Source organism: Paramisgurnus dabryanus, chromosome 10 (genome assembly GCF_030506205.2).
Source record: "Paramisgurnus dabryanus chromosome 10, PD_genome_1.1, whole genome shotgun sequence".
Lineage (NCBI taxonomy): Eukaryota > Metazoa > Chordata > Actinopteri > Cypriniformes > Cobitidae > Paramisgurnus > Paramisgurnus dabryanus.
Window position 1 is genome coordinate 25,570,423 of NC_133346.1, and position 14,943 is coordinate 25,585,365.

At 38.3% G+C, this 14,943-nt stretch overlaps 1 protein-coding gene across 1 annotated transcript in view; it reads left to right on the forward strand.

Annotated features, from left to right (window-relative positions):
* Nucleotides 1-14,943, forward strand: part of cdc42se2 (CDC42 small effector 2) — an 88,609-nt gene that overhangs the window by 19,833 nt on the left and 53,833 nt on the right. Inside the window, exon 3 of the mRNA XM_065240640.2 lies at nucleotides 2,323-2,610. Coding sequence (XP_065096712.1) covers nucleotides 2,557-2,610 — 54 coding nt within the window. The 5' untranslated portion in view covers nucleotides 2,323-2,556. The remainder of the gene's footprint in view (nucleotides 1-2,322; nucleotides 2,611-14,943) is intronic.

Below are 14,943 nucleotides of genomic sequence, written 5' to 3' on the forward strand. Positions count from 1 at the left end.
CTTTTGAACGTTCAACAAACATGTCAGTAGGACGTCTAATTTCAACACAAAAAAGACGTCTAAAAAAGACATTAAATGAACGTTGTCTCTGGCTCCCCACTGGACGTCTTTTAAACATTCAACAAGCATGTCAGTAGGACGTCTAATTTCAACACATAAAAGACGTCTAAAAAAGACGTTGAATGAACGTTGTCTCTGGCTTTCCAGTAGACGTCTTTTAAACATTCAACAAGTATGTCAGTAGGACGTCTAATTTCAACACAAAAAAGACGTCTAAAAAAGACGTTGAATGAACGTTGTCTCTGGCTCCCCACTGGACGTCTTTTAAATGTTCAACAAACATGTCAGTAGGACGTCTAATTTCAACACAAAAAAGACTTCTAAAAAAGACGTTGCAAAAACTTTCATTCTGGCTACTCAGTGGACGTCTTTTAAACGGTAGACAAAGACGTTATAATGACGTCTTCTGGACGTGTTTTTGTTTAGTGGGAGAGGAGCCACCTTTTCAGAATATGTTTTGTATAACTCAATACCAAAACCATCTGGCCCTGGTGACTTTAGGACCATTAGGAAAGGATTTTACAGCATCAATAATCTCTGGAATAGTTATGTCAGAATTTAAGGCCTCACAGGCAATGTCAGGCAAGATTTAATAATAATAATAATAATATGTTTATTTTTGATAGCGCCTTTCAAGAACCCAAGGTCGCTTCACAATGTGGGCCGAATACAAATAATTAGACAAATATACAGGCCAATTGCTTATTATGACAGACAAACAAGCAGCAGGCAGATGGAGACAAGGAAACACTGATCAACATTAATCAAAGAAAGCAAATAACATAACCAAACATACATTTTGATGGAATATAGAAATAAAGTAAAGAAGAAAAGTGTTGAACAGAGAAAACTGAGATATTTATTGAACATTGTGAATAGATGGGTTTTAAGTTGTTTTTTAAAGGTCTGGAGGTTGTCGGACGCACGAAGATTAGGTGGCAGCTTATTCCATGCCGTAGGGCCTGCAACACTAAAAGCCCTACCACCCAGAGTTGAGAGTTTGAACCTGGGTACGACGAGCAGATTGTCAGTGCTAGATCTAAGGGCCCTAGTCGGAACGTATGGTTGCACTAGTTCAATGAGGTATTTGGGTGCCGGGCCATGACAGGCTTTATATACCAGGACTAGTGCTTTGAACTGGATGCGATATATGACAGGAAGCCAGTGAAGTTGGTGAAGGATCGGGGTGATGTGGGCAGACTTTTTATTATATGTTAGGGCTCGTGCAGCAGAGTTTTGTACCATTTGTAGTCGATGGAATCCTTTGGTGGGTAGGCCAATGTATAATGAGTTACAAAAATCCAATCTTGAAGTGATGAAAGCGTGAATGACAGTTTCCGCATCTAGAAAGCTAAGAGAGGGGCGTACACGAACAATGTTCCGCAGGTGAAAGAAACATGATTTTACGGTCTGGCTAATGTGGGAATGAAAGCATAGCATGGGGTCAAACAAGACTCCCAGATTACGCACAGTTTTTGAAGGTCTAATTTGAACACCATCAATAAAAATGTCATGTTCAGGCGGTCTCTTGAATTTGGGGCCAATCAGCAAGATTTCAGTTTTTCCAGCATTAAGCTGTAAAAAGTTATCAGACATCCATGTTTTAAGTTCGTGAAGGCAGGAGCTAACATAGGAGGGTGGACAAGATGAATTGGAGTTCAATATCGTAAAATAAATTTGAATATCGTCAAATTTTAAAGGTCCTAGCCAATTAGATATGTCCCCTCTTGCATTTGATGTGTATAATTGCTCATAATATTCTCTGAAGCGATTGTTTATACCTTAAGGATCAACAAGTGTGTCCCCTGCTTCTGAATTAATTTTGTGTATGACTTCATTAGCTTGTAAACCCCTCAGCTGTCAAGCCAGCAATTTATGGGCCTTATCCCCTAACTCGAGATATTTTTGTCTTACCCTTAACAATTGATCCCATACCTGTCCAGATAATATAGTATTATATTCATACTTTACAGACTATTCTTTAATTAAAGAAGAAAGGACTAGAGGATATTTTATAAGAGGGTTCCAATTTAGTTAATTCCTCTTCTATGTCTGAAAGGCGTCTACATTTGTTGATTTGCATACTTGACAAGCTTGTCACATTTTTCAAATAATATTATTAATTTTGTAATAATTCAAATACAAACATTTAACCAGAGTTAAATGTTTTTAACCCTATCTTGATATTTCAAAAGCTTATTTCTCTTTGTTTATGCAAGCATTGTTAACCCTGATCATCTGACAATGTCCTTCTGTGTCCAGCAGGTCTGGGTGTTTGTTTGGTGGAATGATCTGTAAATAAGCTTCCTGTCTGGATCTCTGCCTGCTTTGTTCAGTCTGCCCAGCTCCAGCATCATCAGAGTTTGGACGCCTCAGATAATCTGTTCTAGACAAAGTATCAAGGAAACCGAGGCTCTTTGTGCACTTGTGCCCTGTCTCGCACCATCAGGGCCCCTCTGGGCAGGCGGACACCACCACGCTGTTTGACTGATAGTCATGAGTGAATTCTGGTTGTGCTTCAACTGCTGTATTGCCGAACAGCCGCAGCCGGTAAGAGGTGTAGTGACTAAATTTACTGTATGACTCTAAATCACTACAACCAGAAAGAAAACATTTCAATCATTATGAATACCCAATGTTTGCTCATACAATATGTCTCTGTCAGCTAGTTAGTTGCTTTATTTATTTATTTATAAAGGGACCATGTACAATTTTTAACACAAATGTTTTCATTCCATGCATTGTACCGGATTTAGCTGACAAGATAAATGAAACCACAACCATGTCAATGTCTACAAAGTTGATTGGATTAAAAAAACGATTTAAAAAATACAATAGATTTACACCCTTTTATATCCTCTGGCAAAGCATTCCAGTGAGTCGTAGCTTTCACAGCAAAAGACGATAGTCCAAAAGCAGAGTGGCAAAAAGGAACAACTGCGTTATTTATAGATGATCTGTTCCGAAGGAGCCAGTCCATTTAAAATTTTATAAACCATACACAAATAAAAAAACACATAATTGTCAAAACTCAAAAAATGTAAGTTTCTCCAAGTGTTGAAAAACAGTACAAATAATGATACACCAACATGTAAGACACTACAAATAATGAGAAAGAATTGTAGCATGCATAAAGTTCTTGGCTACATCGTCAGAAAGACATTGTCTAATCTTTACATGTTTTTTAAAACTAATATTTGAATCCAATGTCACACCAAGATAATTTAACTCATTAACTATTCTATCTTTTCACCATTTCTAAAAATATCAACAGGGGATTGAACCTTTGTTTTTAAGACAAACATTATATTTGTTTTACCAATATTCAAGCTAAGACACGATTGCTTCAGCCACTGTATAATTCTTCCCATAGCATCATGTAACTTTTCAGCTGCATAAAAATTACATTATCATCACAGCATACATTTACACTTGTATTCCTTCACACTGATCTGAAAGATCATTTACATAAAGACTGAATAATAAGGGACCCAACACTGATCCTTGTGGTACACCCATTGTATAAATTAAGTTACAGGACTTAACCCCTTTAATTTTTACACATTGTTCTCTATTTGATAAATATAAGGATATCCACGCTAGATCATCAGATGAAAACTGGAAATTAGACAATTTAGAAAGAAGAACTGCATGTTTAACTGTATCAAAGGCTTTACAAAATTATGTTAAAGTAATTTACTCATGACCATTTTCACAGTTTCTTTAAGGATAAAACAGACCATGCACCGATATGAGTTCAAGCACCTGTACTAATATATAGTATAGTGGGGCATGCAGGGCACCAATCGTGTAGTAGGCTATCTCACACATGAAACTAGAGGTGTTGTAAGTTTTGTTCACACATCAGCAAAAGTTTGTGTACCTGGAAATCCCTATGGTCCCCACAAAGAAAGTAATTCCAGTATTGCTAACTGAATTTATTCCAGACAATAAGTTCAGTTAGAAATTGTTTAATGTAAGGAAATTGCATTTGTTTAAGACTGCCAACTTATTGTATTAAATCTATAGTTTACCGGCTAACAGGGGCGGTTCTAGACCCTTTTTAGGGGGGCTCCAGCCACCCTATCTGCCATCTTATGCCTGGCTCACACCACAGGATAATCGGGCCGAATTTACCCCGATTTTCCCCTCCCGAGAATCCGAGGGAAAATCGGGCAATGGACCTTGATCGGCTCCGAAGTTCGGCCCAGATTATCCTGTAATGTGAGACGTTTAAAAGTCAAACTTACACCTTGCGATATGCTCTCAAGCAAATCGGGGCCGCCCCGATCTTATCAAACATGTTTGATATTTAGGATTTTAAATCCGCATAATTACGTCAGTACTTTCACAATAATCAATGAGAGACGGAGATGATTGACAGCTTTCGGGACCGCGAAACAAGCTGCAGTACGGGTAGACAGCGCAGCCGGAGAAATAGTTTGTGGAAGTTAATGTTTCATTTTACTTTCATTCCGCCACAACTGCAGCTCGTTGGGGCAGACAGGCGATTTAAAATATCGAAATGAATTCCTCGCTTGATTCACGTTGTTCACTCTTTTATAAACATTATCTAAAATATCTTAAAAACAACAGAACATGATGATGGTCAGTCACATCACGCACCTGCAGCTATTCTGTGTATAGATGAAATTTAATAAAATAAATAGGCATACACGAAATATGTTGCACTTAAATAATTAGCATACTGTATTAACAAAACGAATTTAAATTGATATGACGATTTTCAGTTCTTTTTTGTGACGTGCTCCACAAACGCACAGAAACTGATTGCTGAAACACCGAACACTTGTGAATCTGATGCGCCTCATATCCAGACTTACAACGTTTCACATTAAATTACATATTTGTCCAGAACCATTGGTAATGTAAATACTGAATTTAACACTAGACACTACACTGCAAGATAGAATAGATTAGAATAAAATAGAAACTTTACTGTCATAATAAAACTATAATGAAATTTGTTTAGAAGCTCTCAAAGACCAGTAGCCTCAGAAGAATAAACAAGAAAAATAGAATTTGCATAGTATATAGCAAAAAATAATACCACTGTAGAGCAGTATATATACAGTGGAATTAAATAATGCAAACAACAGTGCAAAATAGAGTTTAACCAAGCATAAGTCATTTAGCAGCAATGCTTATAAACCTACAATAATATTCCTGTTAGGAAGAAACAGGAAAACAGAGCATTGATAGAAATAGCATACATCACTTAATAGTAACTCCTAAATGTGCAAAAAAAAAAAAAAAAAAAAAAAAAACACAAGTGATATATAGACTAGCCAATTCTATTTAAAATATGTTTTTAAATAGATGTTTAAATTTAAGTAAATCTTGCATAAGGATTAGACCTGAGTTGGTGCTAGATTGTGCATACATCTACAGTATGCATTCAAACACTGCCTGCATAACACATCCTTAAAACATATCATGATCATTGCCATAAACAAGAGCTGAGGAGGAGAAATCACCTAGGTTTCAAAATGAAAGCTGCTACTTTGTAAATATTTAAAAAGAAATCATAATAAATGTATCATAATCTTCATTCCTTATACTCTTCTCCTGAGGTGACGTGAAGTGCTTGCTCTGGCAAGATAATCCTAATAATATCCTTTAGTGTGTGATGCACTAGGATTTTAAATTCCTGTAGTGTGAGCATGTTTAAGATTTGAGAGAAGAATATCTGACAAGATTCTCCTTATGTGTGTGCTGCAACCAGATTTCATAATCTGCCAGGATTTAAAAAATCCTGTAGTGTGAGCCAGGCATTAGCCCCCCTAAAAAATATTTCTTAATTTTTCTAACAAACTATCAAATATATTTTCTGAAGTTTTATTTATTTGTAAAAACAATTTATTTGAAGATAATAATTAAAAATATAGCTGCAAGCAGCAATCACCGGGGTCAAGCCAAAAAGGGCCCAAAAGGATGTATAATTGAGATTGGATAAGCAGACTGAAGAACCTAGATAAACCAAGTTTAATTAGTGAAAAGAGCCCACCCCCGTGTCTCTACGGTGTTCCGATGCAGAGATATAGCTTTTGCAAAAACGGTTGATAAGGTATTCTCATTGGTTGCTAGGGAGTGAATTGGCAACCATCAGTGATTATAGTCAAAGCCATGAAAGGAATAATCCATGATGACTCATGGTTTTAGAAGTGTTGTTGCAGTAGTTTTAGGCAAAAAATGCGTTATTCTATCTCAAAACCAGTAGGTGGCGCAATGACAAAATTGTGCATGCAACCTCAGGTGATAACTGTGTTACATCTAGCTAGTTTTATGACTATACACTTTAGTTTAGTGAAGAAACAGTTGTATGACCATAGGGCTGGCTTGATATCAAAGGTTTTGTTCAATTATAGGGCCACCTAGTGGTGCAAGCATACAATTTTTTTTGTGTGGCCTCAAAATATGCTCATACATCAGGGTATCAAATATGGTAAAAAAATCTCTTTGCGTTACGAAGTTATAGCCATTTATGTGTAAAAACACAAAATTTAAAGGTAATTTTTCGTTTTTTGCAATTTTCAGCCATTTCTGATGAAAATTTTAATACAATGCCAATAGAACTTTTTGTTCAGAAGGTAATGCAATATTCTTCCTATGATGTTTTCGAGTCGATCAGAATTACGCTCGCGGAGATATTCGCGCGTGTTTTTTAAGTGCTATTTTGCCGCGCAGGGTTAACCGTAAGGCCAATTCTGGCATGTTTGGTATCGTTGGACTCGGCAACAATTCAGGACTCCAAGGAAACAAGTCCCATGAAAATACGTCGATCACAGCCAAAGTTATAGGTGTGTAAAACATTCGTCTTACCACTAGGTGGCGCTGCGACGAAACTGGGCATGCGCTCTCAGTTCCTGACTGGCATCACAAGTACCAAGTGTCGTTTCAATAGGCTTAAGTTTGGCGAAGATACAGCCTCAAATCCATTTTTTTGCACTCTACGTAAAATTTGTTGACGCGGTTTACGCAAACAGATTGGCGAATCGACATGAATTCCATAACTTTTTGCCGTGAGGGTCTGTAGATGCTACATACCGATTTTCGTGGAAATCGGGCAAAAGCTCTAGGACGAGTTCGCAAAAGTAGGTTTTACGAATAATTCAAAATGGCGGAAAAATTTTCATGACGGAAAATGACGTCATAGGGTCCAGTCGAATCGTCTTGAGCCAAGGAATCAGAGGAAACAAGAATTTCGTTTCTAGGACTTACGGATCAAAAGTTATAAGCAAAAACATAAGTGCAACTTTGGACTGTTGGTGGCGCTAGCGGGTTTGAGATAGAGACTCCAAATTTGCTGTGGATAATATTTGGACTGTCCTTTATCAGTGTGCCAAATTTCATAACTTTCCTACGTACGGTTCTATGGGCTGCCATAGACCGCAATGGCGGAGGAAGAATAATAATAATAATAATAATAAATATAGCTGCAAGCAGCAATACCGGGGTCAAGCCGAAAAGGGCACAGAAGGGTGTAAAGTTGAGTTTGGATAAGCAGACTGAAGAACCTAGGTAAACCTAATGATTTCAAATGAAAAAATGCAAAGGTAATCAACAAAAATAATCTATATTCTTGTCTACTGCAACTGTCCTTCGGTTATTGACAATCATGGAACATTAGAGCACTGAAGGACATGTATGTGATGCTTACAGTGGGCAAACATGGGTCACAACATGTTACAACAAGTTAAAAGAGTCAAAAGAGACCATCCCCATGTCTCTGTGATGTTCTGATACAGAGAAAAAGCTCTTGCAAAAACAGTTGATAACGTATTCTCATTGGTTGCTAGAGAGTAAATGGACATCCTCTAGTGATTATAGTCAAAGCCATGAAAGGAATAATCCATGATGACTCATGGTTTTAGATGTGTTGTTGCAGTAGTTTTAGGCAAAAAATGCCATATTCTATCTCATAACCAGTAGGTGGCGCAATGACAAAATTCGTGCATGCAACCTCAGGTCATAAATGTGTTACATCTAGCTAGTTTTATGACTATACACTTTAGTTTAGTGAAGAAACAGTTGTATGACCATAGGGTGGCTTGATTTCAAAGGTTTTGTTCAATTATAAGGCCAACTAGTGGTGCAACCATACAATTTTTTTTGTGTAGCCTCAGACTGTGGTCGTACATCAGCGTATCAAATTTGGTGAATAAATCTTTTTGCGTTACGAAGTTATAACCATTTATGTGTAAAAACACAAAATTTAAAGGTAATTTTTCGTTTTTTGCAATTTTCGGCCATTTCTGATGAAAATTTTAATATAGTGCCAATAGAACTTTTTGTTCAGAAGGTAATGCAATATTCTTCCTATAATGTTTTCGAGTCGATCAGAATTACGCTCGCGGAGATATTCGCGCGTGTTTAGTAAGTGCTGTTTTGCTGCGCAGGGCTAACCGTAAGGCGAAATCTGGCATGTTTGGTATCGTTGGACTCGGCGACTATTCAGGACTCCTAAAAATCAAGTCCCGTCAAAATACGTTGATCACAGCCAAAGTTATAGGTGTAAAAAACATCTGTCTGGCCACTAGGTGGCGCTGCGACGAAACTGTGCATGCACACTCAGTTCCTGACTGGCATCACAAGTACCAAGTGTCGTGTCAATAGGCCTAAGTTTGACGAAGATACAGCCTAAAATCTGTTTTTTTGCGCTCTACGTAAAATTTGTTAACGCGCTATACGACAACGGATTGGTTTATCGAAATTCTTTTGATAACTTTTTGCCGTGAGGGTCTCTAGATGCTACATACCAAATTTCGCGACAATCGGGTAAAAACTCTAGGACGAGTTCGCAAAAGTAGGTTTTACGAATAATTCAAAATGGCGGAAAAATTTTCATGACGGAAAATGACGTCATATGGTCCAATCGAATCGTCTTGAGCCAAGGAATCAGAGGAAACAAGAATTTCGTTTCTAGGACTTACGGATCAGAAGTTATAAGCAAAAACATAAGTTCAACTTTGGACTGTTGGTGGCGCTAGCGGGTTAGAGATAGAGACTCCAAATTTGCTGTGGGGACACATTGGACTGTCCTTTATCAGTGTGCCAAATTTCATAACTTTCCTACGTACGGTTCTATGGGCTGCCATAGACCGCAATGGCGGAAGAAGAATAACTAATAATAATAATAATAATAATAATAATAATAATAATAAAAAGAAAACTAACGGATACAATAGGGGTCTTCGCCCCTTCGGGGCTTGACCCCTAAATATAGCTGCAAGCAGCAATGCCGGGGTCAAGCCAAAAAGGGCACATAAGAAAGTAAAGTTGAATTCGGATGAGCAGTTTAAAGAACCTGGGAAAATCTCTTGATTTCAGACTAAATAATATAACAGTTATCAGCAAAAAAGCTGTGTTTTCATTCAGTGTCATCTCTCCCTCTCTTCTCGAGGAGCATTGACAACTAGAACACTGAAGAAAATGTGAGTGGTGCTTGCAGTGGCAATTCTCAGCTCACAAAATGTTACAGTGGTGTTAATGAGTCAAAAGAGACCACCCCCATGTCTCTACGATGTTCTGATGCAGAGATATAGCTCTTGTAAAAAGGGTTGATAAGGTATCCTAATTGGTTGCTAGGGAGTTAATTGGCATGCACCAATGATCTCCAAGCCATGAAAGAATAATACATGATGACCCAAGATTTTAGATGTACTGTTGGAGTAGTTTTAGGCAAAAATACCATATTTCTATCTCAAAACCAGTAGGTGGCGCAATGACAAAGTTGTGCATGCAACCTCAGTTCATAACTGTGTTACATCTAGCTAGTTTTATGACTATACACTTTAGTTTAGTGAAGAAATAGTTGTATGACCATAGGGTGGCTTGATTTCAAAGGTTTTGTTCAATTATAAGGCCAACTAGTGGTGCAACCATACAATTTTTTTTGTGTAGCCTCAGACTGTAGTCGTACATCAGCGTATCAAATATGGTGAAAAAATCTCTTTGCGTTACGAAGTTATAACCATTTATGTGTAAAAACACAAAATTTAAAGGTAATTTTTCGTTTTTTGCCATTTTCGGCCATTTCTGATGAAAATTTTAATATAGTGCCAATAGAACTTTTTGTTCAGAAGGTAATGCAATATTCTTCCTATGATGTTTTCGAGTCGATCAGAATTACGCTCGCGGAGATATTCGCGCGTGTTTTTTAAGTGCTGTTTTGCTGCTCAGGGCTAATCGTAAGGCGAAATCTGGCATGTTTGGTATCGTTGGACTCGGCGACTATTCAGGACTCCTAAAAATCAAGTCCCGTCAAAATACGTTGATCACAGCCAAAGTTATAGGTGTAAAAAACATCTGTCTGGCCACTAGGTGGCGCTGCGACGAAACTGTGCATGCACACTCAGTTCCTGACTGGCATCACAAGTACCAAGTGTCGTGTCAATAGGCCTAAGTTTGACGAAGATACAGCCTAAAATCTGTTTTTTTGCACTCTACGAAAATTTTGTTGACGCGCTATACGACAACGGATTGGTTTATCGAAATTCTTTTGATAACTTTTTGCCGTGTGGGTCTCTAGATGCTACATACCAATTTTCGCGGCAATCGGGTAAAAACTCTAGGACGAGTTCGCAAAAGTAGGTTTTACGAATAATTCAAAATGGCGGAAAAAATTTCATGACGGAAAATGACGTCATAGGGTCCAATCGAATCGGCTTGAGCCAAGGAATCAGAGGAAGCAAGAATTTTGTTTGTGGGACTTACGGATCAGAAGTTATAAGCAAAAACATAAGTGTAACTTTGGACTGTTGGTGGCGCTAGCGGGTTAGACATAGAGACTCCAAATTTGCTGTGGGGACACATTGGACTGTCCTTTATCAGTGTGCCAAATTTCATAACTTTCCTACGTACGGTTCTATGGGCTGCCATAGACCGCAATGGCGGAAGAAGAATAACTAATAATAAATATAGCTGCAAGCAGCGATACCGGGGTCAAGCCAAACATGGCAAAAAATGATTCATACATGATGACTGTCATGATTTAAGATCTAAGTTTGCATTAGTTTTATGAAAAAAAGCAATTGTTTCGTATCTTGAGACCACTAGGTGGCACTGTGCCGAAAGAATAGATGGTGCCTCAGGTCATGACTGTGATGACACATACCAAATTTAGTGTAAATACAATAAAGCGATACGGAGATATAGCCTTAAATGACTTGACCACTAGGGGGCACTGACAAAAAAATAAATTGTGACTCAGGTCTTGATTGTGATGACACCCACCAAATTTAGTGTAAATACAATAAAGCGATACGGAGATATAGCCTTAAATGACTTGACCACTAGGGGGCACTGACAAAAAATAAATTGTGACTCAGGTCTTGATTGTGATGACACCCACCAAATTTGGTGTAAATACAATAAAGAGATGCAGAGATATAGCCTTAAATGACTTGACCACTAGGGGGCACTGACCAAAAAATAAATTGTGACTCAGGTCTTGATTGTGATGACACCCACCAAATTTGGTTTAAATACGATAAAAAGATGCAGAGATATAGCTTCAAATCTCTTGACCACTAGGGGGCACCGGAAAGTTTACAAGTCCTCCCAGAACATGTTGCTGAGGAACCATACCAAGTTTCATAACAATACGCATATGCGTTTCTGAAATACTTGAACTTAAAGAAAAAATCAAAATGGCCGACACACAAAATGGCCGACCAAAAACCGTTTGGTATCGTTTGACTCGCCATGCCTCACGAAATCTAACAAGACCAGTCTCATAATTTTACATTCAAATTTGCAGTAGTTATAAGCAAAAATAGACATTTTTTATATCTCGTGACCAGTAGGGGGCAGTGTGACGAAATGGTGCATGCACCCTCAGGTCATCACTGTTATGACATATACCAAGTCTCATATTAATACGCAAAAGTTTTGCGAAGATACAGGCTCAAACACATTTTGGCGTGCTTGCCCTCGCATTCTTTGATGCGTTATACGACAACGGATAGGTCTACCGAAAATCTTTTGATAACTTTTTGTCTAGAGTGTCTCTAGATGATGCATACCAAAAATCAAGCCAATCACACGAGCGCTCTAGGAGGAGTTTGAAAAAGTAGCTGTTCAATATAATTCAAAATGGCCGACAGGAAGTAGGTTTGACTCAGACATATTTGGTACAGTCGGACTCAGCATGAGCCAAGGAATCAAAAGAGTGAAGTCTTATGTAATAGTGGCAATTTAATCAAATGATATAAAGATTTAAAAACATTTTTTTACATATCCTGACCAATAGGTGGCGCCGTCCTAAAGATTTATAGGTGCGCTCAGAACATGTCACTGATGAACCATGCCAAATTTCGTAGCGATACGCTATTCTGTTTGTGAAATACTGAACTTAATGAGAAAATTCAAAATGGCCGACACCCAAAATGGCAGACCGAAAACCGTTTGGTATCGTTTGACTCGGCATGCCTCAAGGAATCTAACAAGACCACCTTCATGATTTTAGACCCAAGTTTGAAGTAGTTATAAGCGAAAATAGGCATTTTTCGAATCTCGTGACCACTAGGTGGCGCTGTGACGAAACGTTGCAGGCACCCTCAGGTCATGACTGTTATGACATATACCAAGTTTCGTGTCGATACAATAAAGTGTTGCGAAGATAAGGCCTCACGTCCGTTTTGGCGTGCTCGCCGCCATATATGTTGTCAATTTATATGAGAACGCATTGGTCTATCAAAAAGCTTTTGATAACTTTTTGTCTTGGGTGTCTCTAGATGCTACATACCAAAGGACATGCAAATCGGACAAACGGTCTAGGAGGAGTTTGAAAAAGTAGGTTTTACGAAAAATTCAAAATGGCGGAAAGATGTGCATGACACAAATGACATCACTGTGTGCATTTGAATCATCTTGAGCCAAGGATTCAGAGGAAATAAGAATTTAGTTTCTAGGACTCATGGGTCAGAAGTTATAAGCATGAACATAAGTGGATTTTTGGACTGTTGGTGGCGCTAGAGGGTTTGAGTCAGACACACCAATGTTGCTATAGTAACTTCTGAGACTGTCCTCTACATGTGTGCCAAAATTCATAACTTTCCTATGTACGGTTCTATGGGCTGCCATTGACTTTCGGCGGAAGAACGAGGAAGAAAAATAATAATAATAATAATAAGAAAACTAACAATAACAATAGGGTTCTACGCCCCTTCGGGGCTTGACCCCTAATAATAAATATAGCTGCAAGCAGCGATACCGGGGTCAAGCCAAACATGGCAAAAAATGATTCATATGTGATGACTGTCATGGTTTAAGATCTAAGTTTGCATTATTTTTATGAAAAAAAGCATTTTTTTCGTATCTTGAGACCACTAGGTGGCACTGTGCCGAAAGAATAGATGGCGTCAGGTCATGACTGTGATGACACATACCAAATTTAGTGTAAATACAATAAAGCGATACGGAGATATAGCCTTAAATGACTTGACCACTAGGGGGCACTGACCAAAAAATAAATTGTGACTCAGGTCTTGATTGTGATGACACCCACCAAATTTGGTGTAAATACAATAAAGATATGCAGAGATATAGCCTTAAATGACTTGACCACTAGGGGGCACTGACCAAAAAATAAATTGTGACTCAGGTCTTGATTGTGATGACACCCACCAAATTTGGTGTAAATACGATAAAGAGATGCAGAGATATAGCTTCAAATCTCTTGACCACTAGGGGGCACCGGAAAGTTTACAAGTCCTCCCAGAACATGTTGCTAATGAACCATACCAAGTTTCATAACAATACGCAATTGCGTTTCTGAAATACTTGAACTTAAAGAAAAATTCTAAGTGGCCGACACACAAAATGGCCGACCAAAAACCATTTGGTATCGTTTGACTCGCCATGCCTCACGAAATCTAACAAGACCAGTCTCATAATTTTACATTCAAATTTGCAGTAGTTATAAGCAAAAATAGACATTTTTTATATCTCGTGACCAGTAGGGGGCAGTGTGACGAAATGGTGCATGCACCCTCAGGTCATCACTGTTATGACATATACCAAGTCTCATATTAATACGCAAAAGTTTTGCGAAGATACAGGCTCAAACACATTTTGGCGTGCTCGCCCTCGCATTCTTTGATGCGTTATACGACAACGGATAGGTCTCCCGAAAATCTTTTGATAACTTTTTGTCTAGAGTGTCTCTAGATGATGCATACCAAAAATCAAGCCAATCACACAAGCGCTCTAGGAGGAGTTCGAAAAAGTAGGTGTTCAATATAATTCAAAATGGCCGACAGGAAGTAGGTTTGACTCAGACGTATTTGGTACAGTCGGACTCAGCATGAGCCAAGGAATCAATAGAGTGAAGTCTTATGTCATAGTGGCAATTTAATCAAATGATATAAAGATTTAAAAAAAAAAAGGACATATCCTGACCACTAGGTGGCGCCGTCCTAAAGATTTATAGGTGCGCTCAGAACATGTCACTGATGAACCATGCCAAATTTCGTAGCGATACGCCATTCTGTTTGTGAAATACTGAACTTAATGAGAAAATTCAAAATGGCCGACACCCAAAATGGCCGACCGAAAACCGTTTGGTATCGTTTGACTCGGCATGCTTCAAGGAATCTAACAAGACCACCTTCATGATTTTAGACTCAAGTTTGAAGTAGTTATAAGCGAAAATAGGCATTTTTCGAATCTCGTGACCACTAGGTGGCGCTGTGACGAAACGTTGCAGGCACCCTCAGGTCATGACTGTTATGACATATACCAAGTTTCGTGTCGATACAATAAAGTTTTGCGAAGATAAGGCCTCACGTCCGTTTTGGCGTGCTCGCCGCCATATATGTTGTCAATTTATACGAGAACGCATTGGTCTATCAAAAAGCT